Below are 17206 nucleotides of genomic sequence, written 5' to 3'. Positions count from 1 at the left end.
TACACATCCTCAAAGATGCTATTGGAAAAGTCTGCTGTTCCCTTCCACAAGCCATACTCTCTGGGTGGTCCAACCCCGCTCCGGGTGGCATCAGGGTTTGGGGTTTGACTCTTCACCTGTGAGACAGCTTGTGAGACAGGTATCATGGAAACAGTAGGCCCAGAGGCCTTAGCTCTCCTTTCAGGATGACCCTGCAGTCCCTTGGGGTTGGAGCTGAAATGTCAGTGGCCCTGAGCCAGTGAAGTGGAGGGGATCCTGAGGAAGGGTAGGTTGTGGCTCCTGGCAATTCCATGACCTCTGAAGGGCTTTCATTTCCTCTCTCCTCAGCTCTCTCCGGCCTCACCCGGGTCACCACCCAGAGCTGTTCTACTTCTAATATGTAACCCCAGTTCCCATGCCCAGACCGTAATCACCCTCCCAGCTCTCGAACTCCTCCTTTTGCCTTTAGTCCCATTCTTTGATCTTGAGACTTCAGGTCTTTGAATGTCCCATGGGTGCCCCTAACTTGGCATCTCAAAACAAATTCCCCACTTATCCCAAAGTTGCTGCTTCTCCTGCATTCCCTGTTGCAGAGATGGGCAGTTCCACCCAAGTCATGAATTCACCAAGTCATCCTTGATGCCCTCCCATGCTCCATAGCCTGATTCAACGTCTGCCCTGTGTATTCATAGGCAGTGTACTTAACACCACTGGTATTAACTCAGCAAACACTGATTGAAAACCTACTGTGTACATACACTGGGTAAAAGGCTGGGAATGTGGAAATAAACAAAAGGCAACATGACCCCTAGAACAGGAATCCAAGCATCTGGTCCCTTTCATGCCCCATCCCATGCCAGGCTTGGCCATGTCGGATCAGGAAGAAGAAACCTCCAATCCCAAGCTCAGAGCGGGGGCAGCTGGGGAACTGACCACAGAACCTCCCCCCACCCCGACTCCCACTGGAGCAGGAGTCTGCAGATGTCATGTGACCAGTGGATGCTGTTTCCCTCCTCCCCTCTTCTAAAGGGGAACTGTGCTGCTGCTAGCCTGCATTCCATCCACATTGCTCACTAAGCGCGTATTGGCGAGGGAGTAAATGCATCATTTGGCACTTGGCTGCAGGACCATGAGGAGCTATATCTGGACCAGTTCAAGAGACTGGAGATCCTGGGCTTGGAGCCACTGGATGGGACTGGCTTGGCTGCCCTCTCTGGTGGGGGTGGTGAGAGTATTTTGGGTTGTTGGTGGAATTCTTATGTCAGGCAGGGGCACATGTCACATGACACTGACATCTGTGCTTTACTTCTCTTTCTTTTCCACTAGACGGTGAGCTCTTCCTCACGGGGCTCCCCGCACCTGGCACATAGTAGGTACTCAATAGGTGTTTGCTGCATCAAGGAATAGATGAGTAAATGAATGAATACCTAAATATTGTCCCTGCTCTCAAAGGACCTATAATCAACTGGAGAGAAAACAACAGCAAACAAATGGGACCCTGTGATACATCACGTGACCTTCAGTGCTCCCCCGACCCCCACCCCCACCCGCTGTCTCACAGACCACGAGCCCCCAAGCTCACAATGGCCTGAGGCACTCTCTGGGCAGGTGTCACCTTGCTGAGCTTGCTTTCACTATTGCCCCTTATGTGCTCTGCTCCAGCCACACTTTCTTTCTGTGAAAGGCTCTTCTGTGTGGCTTTCTCCTTCACCTCCTGCAGAGCCCTGCTCAAACCTCGCCTCCTCTGTGAGCCTTCCCCCACCACCATATGTAACTCTGTGATCCCAACCCGACCCTCACATTCCCTGCCCTCTTGCACTGTTTTACTTCTCCTATGGCACTCATTGCAATCTCACAGTCTGTATGTGCTTGACTTATTTATTTTAGGTTTTTGGCTACTTCTCCTGATAAGATTATAAGCTTCACCAGGGCAGGGGTTTTCTGTTTTGTTCAGTGCCGAATCCCAAAGCCCAGAGCAGAACCTTGGTGATTGTAGGCACTCAAAAACAATAGCTACTGAATACATTTGTGATCTCAAGCCTCTCCTTCCTCCTTTCCCCACCTGCACCCTTGGCCAAACACAACACTTGAAACTGAGGTGGGCCAAGCTGACATAGGGTAGTTTTTGCCCGGCTTAGAGATCTTCTTCCTCATTCATAGGCTCCTGGAAGGACTGTCATTCGCTGTCCCCTGCCCCACCAACACCCCAAGCACCACCACAAGGGTGAGCACAAGACCCTGGCTAGGCCAATCTTATTGCTGCACCTCTAGACACAGTGATTGGTTCAGGAGTGGTCATTTGATTTGATCTGGGCCAATCAGAATCTTCCCTGAGACTTTTCTATACAATGAACTTTTTTTTGGCCAGCACTGCCAAGCGTGCAAAATGAGAATCTTCTTGTCCATCACATGGAGAAACCTTGTCTGAAAAATTAACCAAGAAGAAACAATCAGAACCAGGAGATGTAAAGTATCTATCTACCTACCTACCTACATATTTTTTTTTAAAAAAACTAATTTGAGTTGGATGTTCTTCTCTAGTGACCAAAAGTTCAGAGATATCAGTCCTTCAGTTATTTCAATAAATAGAAAATCATTCTCCACAAGGAAAAAGCAAAATCAAACCCAAATCTCAACAAGTGAGTCACTGACAACAATCACAGTCATTGGTGGCAACGTTCCATTCCAAAATATCAGGCCCGTCTTTGGCATTTGGCCAGTGGCTTAAGTCCACAGTTGGGTGGGGCATTCCCAGCCTTCCCCAGCAGGCAGGGCTGTGTTCAGGCTTTGAGACTGGGGGTTCCATCTGGACCATGGCTCCAGAAGCCCTGGTGTTGCCATGGTGAGGAAGGAAGGTTGGGGAGATGGTGAGTGACAGGCTGATGAGCCTCCCACATCCTTCCAGCCTCCCGCTGAGAGTTCTTGGCTGATGTTTAGACAGTTGCCTCCCTCCCCAGTCTTTGCACTTTTAGGGAGTGCCAAATCCAGCACTTCCGTGTCCAGTAGGTCAATCACATCTGAAATGGTTTAAGTTGAAATAATGACTTTTTTCTATAAAATGGGAAGAATTACTATCTCACCTTGGACAGCTTTATTTTCAGTCTGTCATTTCAATTAGACCTTGAAACTTCCCTGACTTGTTTCAGTTTTTTTTTTCCAGCTTATTTTTTTGCTTATTGCTTCCTGCTAAATTTAGGAAACAAACAGCAAAGAAGAAGGTTTAAAATAAGAAAGGAAAATATTTTCCATGTCATTTTCATCAAAAACAGTTCAGTCCAAATCTCCAAGCCTTGTAAACTTTCTTTTAAAACATACACATGCCCCTAAGTTTTAGATTTAAACAGCTCTGACTCATTTTAAATAATTGTTGCCCAGTGTTCTTTTACTGCCAGTAAAACAGGTACCTGCTGGGTTTGCCTTTCACTAAATTTCAATGAAACTGCAAGTGAAAAGGATCTGGCCCTATTTTATGGATGGCCCCTGACTTTTTTCCTGAGTCTACTATAAACCAAAAACACCTGGTGAATAAAATGTGATTTCCAACCACTCCCCTCTCCCCTGGGAGTAAAATCTTACCTGATCCTCTGTACCAAGTTGAAAGACTGCCATTCATTATGAGAGCTGGGAAGCTAAACACATAATTCAACAACTCTGAGCTCAAGGTCTCAGGTTCCAGCTCTTCCAAATGAAAAGGAGGGTTCCACAGGGCCTCCCTGAGCCTGCCTCAGGAAGTAGCCAACCCCACTGGGCTGCCAGTGGTCTCATCCAACCAGACAAGGTGCTGCGGGCTGAGTGGGGTATCAGGGGTCCCTCAGGAGTCTGCTCCAGACATGTCCCCATCTTCGGCTGCACATTGCCTCAAAAGTGGCAATTACTGTAGTGACTGGCCAGGGCTTTGACCTCTCATGGCCCTGGAGTAGCATGGCAGTTCTTACTGCTCTCTGGCCTTGGAAAGTCACTTACCCTTTCTGAACATGTTTCTTCTTCATCTGGAGAATGGAAATTATCAAGAATACAATGTATATAATGTGCTTTGCACAGTGCCTGGCACATGAATTATGATTAATTATTATTATTAAATAATGAATTATTATTAACTATTATTATAATATTATGTTATCTGCCTTTTTATCAGTAGTTCTCAACCTTGGCCACGCATTAGAATCACGTGGGAAGATGGCAAAAAGCCTGATGTCCAGGTCATACCCAAGACCAGCTAAACCAGAATCTCTGGAGGTGGGATGAAAGCAGCAGATGTTTCTAAAGCCCTCCAGGCAGTTCCAGTGTGATACCAAGTTGAGAGCCGCTGCTTTATACAAACTCATGATGGTGAGGGGCTAATCATGGGCTGGTGAAATCATAGGATCTTGGAACTACAAGGGACCTTAAAGGCTGTCTCCTCTGACCCCGTTCCCAGGAAGGCTAACCGTGAGTCTGGTTTTTGGCCTCTGTTTGTATTGACCAGAAACTTCACCATCAGCAGAGCCAACTGAAACTCAGCTAGAGCCACTATGGTTACTATGGAAATCCACTACCTTGCAACACTTCTGTCCCACAGGCCTGGGAGGCCCTAGTTTAGTTACATATCCAGAACACGAGATGGGAGCTACCTGGGGAAACCCACCTAAGGCCTCCAGTTAGATTTCCCAACACATTCTAATACGACTCCTCCAGCGGTACTGAGGACTGCAAAGCTTTCCAACACTAGTGGTTTCACTGAGAAAGAGTTCCTGTGACCTTATGAGTGCTTGTGGTTCCAGTGATCTCACCAAGAAAGTGGAGGGAGGCCCATTGCTTATTCCCCTAGGGATATGAGCCAACCAGCGTCCTCTACCTAAGGCTGGGCCAAGGCAGCAGGCCCGCCATTCCAGGCAGTCTCTGCTCAGACCCCAGGGTCCCCTCCAGGCCCACCAGGCTCCCCATGTCTCCATTTCCCACACTCTGCCCAGCCCAGAGGCCATCTGGGGATGGAGGGAGTGTGAGGCTGGTCCATGCCAGAGATATGTGATGCTCAGCTTGCACCTGCTTATCAGTTTTGCCAGTGCAAGTCGAGCATCCCTGGGTCTGTGAGGGGTATAAAAGCCTTGCCTGATCCTTCCAGCCACAGCTGCTGTAGCCCAGGGTGTGAGGGAAGACTGGGCGTCTTCAACAGGAATCAGCTGATGCTGACGGCTCGTTGAGGCTCTACTGTGCAGTGGGTGCTATGCCAAGGGCTTATTTCTATCTCCAAATGCTCCTCTTTTCCTTATTTTACAGAGGTGGAAACTGAGGCCTAAAGAGGTACAATAGTATGCCCAAGGTCAAATAGCTGCTGAGTGGCTTAGCCGGGACCAAAATTGAGGCTGTCTGGCCACAGAGCCTAAGCACAAAGCCTTCTCTGTGTGTCTTCAGACCAGCTCGTGGCTCAGATGTCCTTGGCATCCCCCCTTGCCAATACTGAGTCCTGAGCTCCAAAGCAGGCTGGCCTCTGGTGCCCGGCATACAGCTGGGTCCTGACAAGCTCAGGCTGGAGGTTGCTTCCCTCCTTGGCTCAAGGATCAGGGCATCAGCTCCTGACTCAGATAGGGACTTGCCCAGTGCTGTCACTTCTTGGCCTGGACATGCGCTTCTCGACCATGGCTCAAAAGAACATGGAAAAACAGAAAAATACAAGAGTTTGTGTACTCAGACCAAATCAGCACACCACCAGATTTCCTGGGTCCTCTCAGCCAGCGACACTCTCAGGGTCCTGATGACCCTCAGCAGCAGTCACATCTAATGGGAGACAGTCGTTCTTGCTCAGGGTACCAGTCCCCTAAACAACCTGGTCCTGCTCTGTGGCTGAGGAAAAGGACATGAGCAGCATGAATTGCTAAGACAGGACAACCTCAAGGCAACTGAGGCCCCAATAAACACCCTCTGGGCCAACATGGGGTTCAGGTCGGTGCCACTTCGGCTGTAGTCACAAGCGTAAAGCGTCAAGGTCTGCATGCCACCATTGTACTTCAGCTATTTCACAGTCAGTATCTATGCAACACGGACTGATCACACTTGAAGTTAAAAAAAATGTTTTTTAGAGATGGGGTCTTGCTCTGTTGCCCAGCCTGGAGTGCAGTGGCATGATTCTAGCTCATTGCAACCTCAAACTCCTAGGTTCAAGTGATCCTCCTACCTCAGTCTCCCATAGTAGCAGGACTATATATATTATAGATAGATAGGTAGATAGGTAGATAGATAGATAGATAGATAGATAGATAATTTTATTATTATTATTTTTATTTTTAGAAATAGGATCTTGCTATGTTACCCCAGGCGGGTCTCAAGTTCCTGGCCTCAAGTCATCCTCCTGCCTTGGCCTCTGAAAGTGCTGGGATTATAGGCGTGAGCCACCCCAACATATTAAGGGGGGAAAAAGTAATAATGGGCCATATAACATATAGAACACGTACAGTGTGACTATTGCAAAGATGGTGACAGCCTTCTGCACCACTGACTGAGGTCAGGACCAGTGGGGGCCAGAATCCAATTCAACACATTAGAACTCAGCAAGGCTTTGATTGCCAGCTGAGTGTCTCGGTTTATAACACTTTTCAGAAGAGAGAGCCAAAAACAGAGTAGTGGTCGATGTGGCACATTATTGGCACGGTGGGTCAAATTTAGAAACATGTTACCTGTGGTTTGTGACTTGTAATTAATTGGTTAGGCTATACTCTCACAATAATGTCCACCAATAGGACACAGCATGACAAAGGCAGATTTTTTGAGTCAGATTAAACATAAGGAAAAGGGAGAGGGGAAGGAGAACTTGGGAAAAAATCAGCCTGCCTCTCATGTGACTTTCTTTGAGGCTCTGCTGTGGTTCGAATATGTCCCCTCCAAAATTCCTGTTGAAACTTAATCCCCATTGTCGTGGTATTAAGAAGTAAGGCCTTTTGGGAAGTGATTAAGTCAGAAAGGCTCCGCCCTCATGAATGGATTAATGCCTTTATAAAAGAGGCTTCAGAGAGAGTTCACACCTTTACGCCCTGTCACCTTCTGCCATGTGAGGACACAGCATTCGTCCCCTCTGGAATACACAGCAACAAGGTACCATCTTGGAAACAGAGAGAACAGCCCTCAACAGACAGCAAACCTGCTGGTGCCTTGATCTTGGGTTTCCAGCCTCCGAAACTGTGAGAAATCAATTTCTGTTGTTTATAAGCCACCCCGTCTATGATATTCTGTTACAGCAGCACAAAGACAGGACCGCTGCTGGAGCAGGTGTGACCTGTCCCCTCAATAGGACCATGCCCCTGGACTGCCTCTACCCCTGTAGCCCAGTGTTTTATCAACGCACAAAGTACCCATAAATTTTGGAAAGAGGGATAATACTATTTATTAAAATTTTATTGATTTATTGAGCTAGGGTCTCATTCTGTCACCCAGGCTGGAGTGCAGTGGTGCCACCATAGCTCACCACAGCCTCAACTTCCTAGGCTCAAGTGATCCTCCTGCCTCAGCCTCCCAAAGTCTTGAGGTTACAGGTGTGAGCCACTGCATCCAGCCTTAATTTTTTTTAGACAGAAAAAACCCTTTTGATTACTTCTGGGATACCACAAGGGCAGTTTTATTCCATTAGAAAACAGACACAAACGTTCCGATCATAGCACATTTTAGATGCATGTGCAGGGATCAATAGAAATGGGGCATTTATTGCAATTTTGCACAGTACACTGAACCATACGTTGTTAGTAAAAACAACAGTTTCATGTATTGTAATGTGATAGAAATAAACCACTGATTAGGTATGTTTGTCCATGTTTCCCTTTATGGCCACCCACCCTGTAGTTAAACAGACCTTAAAGGGAAGACACAGCTCATGCTTGAGAAAGGTTCAGTGATGTAAAGACATACATTCTCCTTGACTTAATCTATGAATTTAATGCAACTCGGATAAAATAACAATTGTGTTGGGGGAAGGGAGGTTCAGCTGGAAGAGTTTAAACATGAGAGAACAATTAGAGAAAATCTGAAAAAAACTACCTACCAGGTTTTAAGACATACCATAAGACTACAGATGCTATTCATATAATAGTATCCTGTATCTATAGGATATAAATCTATATCCTATATAGTAGCATATAGTAGAATACTACTATACTAGTAGTACCGGCAGTCTTATAGCATGTCTAACTAGTATAAGGCCAAACAGATCAACAGAGGAGAGATCAGAAATAGACCCAAATACACGTGGAGGATTGGCGTAAGATACATTTGTCTTCAAATGGCAGCGGGGAGGGAGAGCTTTGCCATTCAGTGAATGACGTTAGGAAAAGTGACTAGGCAATGTGGAAATCAGTAAAGCTGGACTAATTTCTTCAACAAAAATAAATTTCAGGTAGCTCAAATATTTAAACTGAAAAAGAAACTTAAAAATATAAAGAAAAAAATTGGTCACTTTTCATTTATTTTCAATCTTGGCCATAAAGCCCATATGTCATAAAATAAAGCACTATACAAAGACTTAACATTTTTATATGTCAAAAATGTCATAAAATCAAAATACAAACATTACATTGGGAAAAAATATTAAATAAAAATATGACAAAGAACTAACTTCTTTAATACACAAACAGCTCTTATTAATCAATAAGAAATGAACCAATACTTAAAAAGGAATGTAAGCTTAAAGGATATGAAGACGTTCATAGAAAAATGTGTGGCTGGGTAGTGGCTCATGCCCATAATCCCAGCACTTTGGGAGGCCAAGGCAGGAGGATCACTTGAGGCCAGGAGTTCAAGACCAGTCTGGGCAACATAGCAAGACCTCATCTCTATAAACACAAAAAAATAATAAAAATAATCCAGGTATGATGGTGCATGCTATAGTCCCAGCTACTCAGGAGGTTGAAGCAGGAGGATCACTGGAGCCCAGGAATTCAAGGTTGCAATGAGCTATGATCGTACCACTGTACTCCAGCTTGGGTGACAGAGTGAGACCCTGTCTCAAAAAAAAAAAAAAAAAAAAAAAAAAAAGAAAAGAAAAGAAAGAAAGAAAGGAAAAAGAAAGAAAAATGAAATGTAGGTGGCACATCTCAAGAGGTCATGAAAGCTTTGTGCCCCTTTCCCCATATCTTGCCTTATGCATTTCTTTCATCTGGCTTTTCCTGAGTTACATCCTTTTATAATAAACATAAGTACATGTTAAAAAAGGAAAAAAAATAAAAATAAAATGCAAATGGCCACTAATAAATGAAAAGATGTTCAACTTCATTAATGACTAAATAAAAAATGCAAATTAAAGCAAGACATATCTGGTTGATTCTGGTTGAATACAGAAAACGAAAGTCAAAAACTAAAATGAGACATAATGTCTTGCTAATTCATCTGGCAAAGTTCAAGAATAATTATTAATGCTCAGTATTTTGACAGTTCGAACAAATAGAAGCTTTTATACATTGGTGAATGATACATTGGTATAACCATGATGGAAGGCTATTTGTCAACATCAGCGTTTAAAAATCTCACTCTTCGACTTAGCAGAAGTTTCATTTTTAGGCAAAAATACATTTGATTTCCTGAGACAATTCCAGTGTATATTCCTGTGCTGTCTGTGGAGCCCTTCTGAATGAGCACTTGTCCTGGTTTAGGCAATAGATTATATGATCACCTTATATTTCTAGGCATTAACCCTACAATTAAACTCATGTAAATGTGTGAAATGTACAAATATATTAATTACTGCATTATTTTTAATAAAAATGGTGGAAATAGATGTCTATCAGTAGACAACTGATTAAACTATAGTTTATCCTTATACTAGAATTCTAAAGGAGTGTTAGAAGGAAAAAGTTAAGTATATACAGTATGATTCATTTTATATAGTTTATAAACATATGCATGTGTAAATGCATAGGTATACCTGGAAAAATACACAGGAAACCGCTCAACAGTGGTCATCTCTGGAAAATGGCAGGGGGGTGAGATAGAAAACTGAAGAATTGGCCAGGCGTGGTGGCTCCCTCCAGTAATTCCAGCACTTTGGGAGGCCGAGGCAGGCGGATCAGGAGGTCAGGAGATCGAGACCATCCTGGCTAACATGGTGAAACCCCGTCTCTACTAAAAATACAAAAAAATTAGCCGGGCGTGGTGCCGGGCGCCTGTAGTCCCAGCTACTCGGGAGGCTGAGGCAGGAGAATGGCGTGAACTCGGGAGGCGGAGCTTGTAGTGAGCCGAGATGGCGCCACTGCACTCCAGCCTGGGCGACAGAGCGAGACTCCGTCTCAAAAAAAAAAAAAAAAAAAAAAAAATAAGTAAATATATAAAAAAGAAAACTGAAGCATTTAACCGTTTCCTTCATATATGTCAGGTTTTTTTTAAATATAAATAAGGATTTTTGTTTGTTTGTTTGTTTTTGAGACGGAGTCTCACTTTGTCGCCCAGGCTGGAGTGCAGTGGCGCGATCTCGGCTCACTGCAAGCTCCACCTCCCGGGTTCACGCCATTCTCCTGCCTCAGCCTCCCGAGTAGCTGGGACTACAGGCGCCCGCCACCACGCCCGGCTAATGTTTTTGTATTTTTAGTAGAGACGGGGTTTCACCGTGTTAGCCAGGATGGTCTCGACCTCCTGACCTCCTGATCCGCCCGCCTCGGCCTCCCAAAGTGCTGGGACTACAGGCGCCCGCCACCTCGCCTGGCTATTTTTTTTTTTTTTGTATTTTTAGTAGAGACAGGGTTTCACCGTGTGTTAGCCAGGATGGTCTCGATCTCCTGACCTCGTGATCCGCCCACCTCGGCCTCCCAAAGTGCTGGGATTACAGGCGTGAGCCACCGCGCCCTGCCAGGATTTATTTTTTATAATAAAATTTTTAAGAAACAGGTGAACCTTAATTCTTCTCTACCTAAGATAAAGGATTGAGCTAATTACTGTCATCATTATCATCATCATCCTCAGAGTGAAACTCAGGGATAAATACATTGATGAAAAGTAAGCCCCTCCTCAGCTGTAACATCTGAGGGCCGAGGTACATCCGGAGTAGCTTAGTCCCGATGGACAGGAAGGAGAGGAAAGTGGAGGAGGGAGGGGAGCAGGACATGGAGGCTGAACTGCAGTGTCAGGGCGGGAGGTGCTTTTGCAGGTGAATTCATCATTCATGTGATGGTTGGCAACCCAACTTGACTTTGCCTAATATCTCCCCAAAGCACAAGCCTAACAACTGAAAACAGGGTGGACTGGGGGTGGGGGCCGAGAAGCCAAGCCTTTCCTCACCTGTACTGCAGACATCAACCACAGAACACTCCCAAGAGGCTGGTACTTAGGTACTTAGGCACAGGGGCAATTGGTGCCATTTCCTTTTCCGTCTTGACCATTAAAAGCACTTTGGGAGGCCGAGGCGGGCGGATCACGAGGTCAGGAGATGGAGACCATGCTGGCTAACACGGTGATACTCCGTCTCTACTAAAAAATACAAAAAATTAGCCGGTTGCGGTGGCGGGCGCCTGTAGTCCCAGCTAGTCAGGAGGCTGAGGCAGGAGAATGGCGTGAACCCGAGAGGCGGAGCTTGCAGTGAGCTGAGATCGCGCCACTGCGCTTCAGCCTGGGCGACAGAGCGAGACTTCGTCTCAAACAAACAAACAAACAAACAAACAAAAAACAAACAAAAAACCCCATCTTTTTCTAAAGTGCCTGGTGTTGAGTGCTTAACTTAGTCACTTAGTTGAAGGGGGCAGGCATGGCAAGGAGAGCTGAAAAGGGATATCAGTCAAGTTCCTCCAGCTAGATCACAGCCACTCCACAGCGGCAGTCGAGTTAACCTCTGAGTGAAGCAGTTTCCACAGCTGCGAAAGGAGGTAATGGTACTTCCTCGGGGTGTCAAGCACCTCGGGTCATGGGAGGCCGTCACTAAATGACTGTATAAAAGGAGGGGTTTCAGCAAGATGATCTCTGAGTCTTCTTCCACCTCAAATATCAAATGAGCCGGAACAATACCCACTCATCCTATCATTGTTCAATACATATTTATTGCAGATCATGGAGCAAATGCCGAAACAGTGAGGACTAGGTCTCTGGACAAGCCAGCTGAAGAGCTGAGAGCTTCTTTGTGACCTGTCGCTTTGCTTGGCACACAGTAGCTGCTTGAGGTATGTTTGTCACGTGAAAAAGTGTGTTCATTGTGCCCCAGAGACCTAGGCTCCACAGGAGCTGAAGGAGTTTCAGCAGTTCTGATTAGGTGTCACTAAAATGGGACTTGCTCCCTTGGGGATCTCGAGCTTTGGACAGGAGATAAAAATACAAAGGATTCTAGAACAGAGGAGCCCCAGGAGATGAGCTACCCAGTGAGTTCCACAGGTGGTTTCTGCCAAGTGCATGAGCTAGGCAGATGCACACGCTAGCTGTAGGTCCAGGAGGGACAGAGATGTGTGTTTTATTGAGGTCGAAGGGTCCTCTGTGAGGAATGACATTATTGCAGGTTAATGGTGGATAGTGCTTTTCTTCTTTACTTAATATCTTTGAATACTGCATTAAATTGTTTTTAAGCCACCGGAATGGTTATTAAATTAGTACCCTTTTGGAAAACAGTCTGGCAGAACATTTCTAGTGCTTTATCCTTTGGCACATGGCCTCTTCTATTTCATTCTGTCCATTACCTTCCCCTAGGCATGGCAGGGTGCCCCAAATCTCCCATCTACCCAGAAGATTTCAATTTAACCTTTGGAAAGTACAAGCGACATGTGTAAATAGGCCCTCTCACCCAGGATTCCTATTTTAATCATGATTCAACTTATAGACAAACATTAGGCAGAAAGATGTTCATGATGGTCTTACAAGAACGAAAATTTGAAAATAATCTAAATGTTAACAGCAGGAAAAAGTAAATAAATTACGTTCTCTCAACTGAATAGAATATTTAGCAATGATTTACAATATTTGATATAGGCTGTGGGGAAGTAGGTACTCTTTAATACATTATTAGTGGGAGTATAAACTGGTACAAATCTTTTAGAGGTAAATTTAACAGTATGATCAAAAGTTAAAAAAAAAGTGTGCACGTGATTCAATTATAGGGATTTTTCCTAAGGAAATGATTAAAATTTGGTTTCACTTATAATAGCAAAAGATTGTAGGAAAAAACCCTAGTTCCAACCGTAGGGAATTGGCTCAGTAAGTTATTATGTAACAACAAACAGCCAAATTAATTTTGAAAAGGAAAAACGAAGCTGGAGGCATCACACTTCCTGATTTCAAAATGTATTTTGATGACCTACAGTCATCAAACAACAGTATGGAATTGGCATAGACACAAAGAGACCACTGGAACAGAATAGATACCCCAATAAACCCATGCATATATGGTCAACTGATGTCCGACAAGGGTGCCAAGAATACACACTGATGAAAGGATAGTCTCTTCTACAAATAGTGCTGGGAAAACATGATATCCACATGCAAAATAATGGAATTGGACCCCTATCTTATGCCATACACAAAAATCAACTAAAAATGGATTAAAGACAAATATAAGACTGGAAATTGTAAAACTCTAGAAGAAAACACAGGGGAAAATCTTCATACCATTGGTCTTGCAATGATTTCATGGACATGACATCAAAAACACAGGCAACAGAAACAAAAATAAAGCCGGACTGAATCAAACTGAAAAAGCTTCTGCACAGCAAGGTACACAATCAACAGAGTGAAAAGACTGAGAGAAAATATTTGCAAATCATATTTCTTATAAGACGTTAATTTCCAAAGAAATATAAGGAACTCCTACAACTCAACAGTAAAACAAAACAAAACAAAACAAAACAAAACAAAAACTAGTAACCTGATTTAAAAATTGGGCTCAGAACTTGAATAGACATTTCTCCAAAGAATATACACGAACAGCCAACAGGTATATGAAAAAATGCTCAGTATCACTAATCATCGAGAAATGCATATCAAAACCACAATAAAATACTTGTCAGGGCTGGGCGCGGTGGCTCACACCTGTAATCCCAGCACTTTGAGAGGCCGAGGCAGGTGGATCACCTGAGGTCAGAAGTTCAAGACCAGCCTGGCCAACATGGTGAAATCTCATCTCTACTAAAAATACAAAATCAGCCAGGCATGGTGGCACATGTCTGTAATCACAGCTACTTGGGAGGCTGAGGCAGGAGACTCACTTGAACCAGGGAGGCAGAGGTTTCAGCGAGCCGAGATCACACCACTGCACTCCAGTCTAGGCAAGAGTATGAGACTTTGTCTCAAAAAAAAAAGAAAAAAAAAGATACTTGTCAGGATGGTTATTATTAAAACAAAAACAAAAAACAAAAAACAAGACAGACAAGTATTGGTGAGGATGTGGAGAAACTGGAACTCCTGCATGCTGTTGGTGGGCGTGTGAAATGGCGCGGCTGCTACAGAAACAGTATGGATGGAAGCTCTTAAAAAAAAATAAGAATAGAACTTCCATAACATCCAGCAAGACCACTCTGGGTATTTATCCAAAAGAGTTGAAATCAAGACTTTGAAGGGATATTAGCACTCCTGTGTTCAATGCAGCATTGTTCACAATAGCCAAGATGCGGGAACAATCCGAATGTCCATGACAGATGAACAGATAAAGAAAATGTGGTAGATGCATACAATGAAACTATTCAGCCTTCAGAAAGAAGGAAATCCTGCCATTTGCAATAATGCGGATGAACCTTGGGGACACTATGCCAAGTGAAATAAGCCAGTCCCAGAAAGACAAATACTGCATGATTCCACTTATATGAAGTATCTAAAATATAATGATGTCAAATTCATAGACATCAAAATGTCAGATTCATGGTTGCCAGGGGCTATTGGGAAGAGGTGTAGAGGAAACAGGGAATTACTAATCAACAGCTATGAAGTTTCAGCCAAGCAAAATGAATGAGCTCTAGAGTCTGCTGTACAACATCGTCCCTGTAGTCAATGATAATGGATTGTACACTTCAAAATTTGCTAAGAAGGTAGGTCTCATGTTATGTGTTCTTACTGCAATAATACAAAAGAAAAAAGAAAAAAACTACATATGGAATTAAAAGGCCTACATTTCTCACTCATTGACATAAGATCTATTAGAAGTTATTTACATTTTCTGAATCTCCATCTCTTCATTTATAAAATTAAACCATAATAGAACCTGGACTGAACTCTCCAACTCTGTCAAGAGGGCAGAAATTTACTGTTGGCTTTTACTGGTCTGTTTTATATTTCAAAAGAATATTGGGTGTGGCAAATTGGAACTGAAGGGGTAAACTTATTAAACCTGTGATTGGTTGGTGTTTTCCTGTCATTTTAACAGACTAAATTTGTAGTGGGCAAATGGGAAAATACTTGTACAATTTAAAAATGTCATCATTAAATATGAGCTGATCCCTCACCCCCACCCCTAAAAAAAGCCGGGAAAAAAAGTGATGGAAGACTCCTTAAATAGAACATACTGCAGTTATAAAAATGATGCAGAAATCAACATTTTTTAACATGGAAAGATGTTCACTAGACATAGTTAAATGGGAAAAAATAAGCTACAAATTAATATGTGCATTTTGATCCCATTTTTGTTTATCTGGATGTTCTCATTTATCTTGCTGAATAATTATACCTCTGAAATCAAGAAAAAACAACAATAATAATATTAGCTATAAAAGCTCTGTAGCAGTACAAAAAAACGCTTGCACAATAAAGGGAGGAAAGGGCAGGATAAAATTGTATACGCTGTGTGATTGCAGTTATGTAAAAATTACGGACCTTGACAAGAAGGGTATACTGAAAACTAAAAACTGTGATTTGTTAGGATGGGAAGATTATGGGTGATTTTCCATCCTTTCGGTTGTTACTATGTTTATGTAATTGTTATTTTTTTTTCAGATCTTTTCAGACTTTTTCCTCTGTAGCCTCTCCTCTCCTTGGAATGGTTGTCTTTATGGTAAGTAAGGCTGCTTACTAAATATAACGCATTCCATGGGCCTAGTGTACAGCTTACTGTTACTTTCATGGAGTCTCTGCAACACATGGTTGGAGCTGACTCTCCCTGGGTGAAGTCTCTGCCATCTCTACCCGATTTCTTATCAGCCCTGATCCCTGACCCCAAGCAGCAGATGCTGTTGGGCTAACCAGCCCCTCCCTTTGGGTTCTTCAGCACCTTCAGGCCCCCACCCATTTTGGCTATCTTGGATCCCACCTGGAGGCTCAGGCCCTTGCTGTGTCAGAACGGCGAGCAAATGTGAACCACTAACCACGGGTCGGGGTGCCCTCACACACAGCTGTGGAAGGTACATTTCTTGGTAGAAAACAACTTGGCAAATGCATCAAAAGCCTTTAAAATGTTCACAACCTCTGGTCTAGTAATTTTGATTCTAGGGTGTTATAAAATAATAAGTAATGAAGATGTAGGTACAAAGACACAGGCTTAATATTTTTTATAATAGTAAGATATTAGAAATAATCTAAATGTCCAATAATGGGAGAGTGGTTACATTATGGCATATCATAAGGTTGCCATGTAAAATACAGGATACCCAGTTAAATTAAAATTTCAGATAAGCAACAAATAATTTTTTTGGTATAAGTGTGTCTCAAATATTGCTATAAGATACATTTATTCTAAAAATTATTCTTTTTTTATAGTATTTGTTTATCTAAAATTCAAATTGGGATAGAGTTATACTAAAAATTTATTCATTTTTATCTGAAACTCTAATTTATCTGGATGTCTTGTATTTTCATGTGCTAAATCTGGTCACCCTATACATCCATATGATGGAATATAATATAGCCATTAAAATTCATATTTTTAGCGCAGTAGCTTTCAAATTGTGTTTCTTCTCTTCCTGCGCTTTAACTAGAATGTCTCACCTTTTATCTCTTTTATATTTTAGACTTCTGTGCGAGATTTGGTTTAAAAATAAGAGTTCCATTACTAAACAAAGTTTGAAAAACACTGTTTTAGAAAACTAACAACAGGAAACAGTGCTCATAAAATAGATACTACATAGATAAAAATCATGTTAAAATCAGTATGATTCTAGGTTTGTGTGTACATGCACATACACACACAGAGAAAGAGAATGAGAGACAGACAGACATCAGACACACTGGAAAAACCTTTTTTTTTTTTTTAAAAAAAGTTATTATTTCTGGGTGTTGGAATTACAGGTGATTTTTGGAAGATTTCCAGAAGATTTTTTTCAAGTTTTCTTCAATGAATAAATGCATTCACATTTTGAAAAAGAATCACTATTAAAAATATCTA

At 42.9% G+C, this 17206-nt stretch overlaps 1 protein-coding gene across 5 annotated transcripts in view; it reads right to left on the bottom strand.

Annotated features, from left to right (window-relative positions):
• The window catches only part of GALNT16 (polypeptide N-acetylgalactosaminyltransferase 16), a 96036-nt gene that overhangs the window by 37154 nt on the left and 41676 nt on the right, over window positions 1–17206 (bottom strand). For 2 of the 5 annotated variants that reach the window (XM_028851623.2, XM_077941268.1), the window contains exon 1: window positions 11206–11394. The exons of the other annotated variants lie outside the window; for them this stretch is intronic. In XM_028851623.2, the coding sequence (XP_028707456.2) occupies window positions 11206–11220 (15 nt within the window). In that variant the 5' untranslated portion in view covers window positions 11221–11394. Of the gene's footprint in view, window positions 1–11205; window positions 11395–17206 lie in introns of those variants that run through there. 5 annotated transcript variants of the gene reach the window in all.

The sequence above is a fragment of the Macaca mulatta genome, chromosome 7 (assembly GCF_049350105.2).
Source record: "Macaca mulatta isolate MMU2019108-1 chromosome 7, T2T-MMU8v2.0, whole genome shotgun sequence".
Taxonomy (NCBI): domain Eukaryota; kingdom Metazoa; phylum Chordata; class Mammalia; order Primates; family Cercopithecidae; genus Macaca; species Macaca mulatta.
Note: the sequence above shows the minus strand (reverse complement) of the source record. Positions and strands in the feature narration are given on the sequence as shown.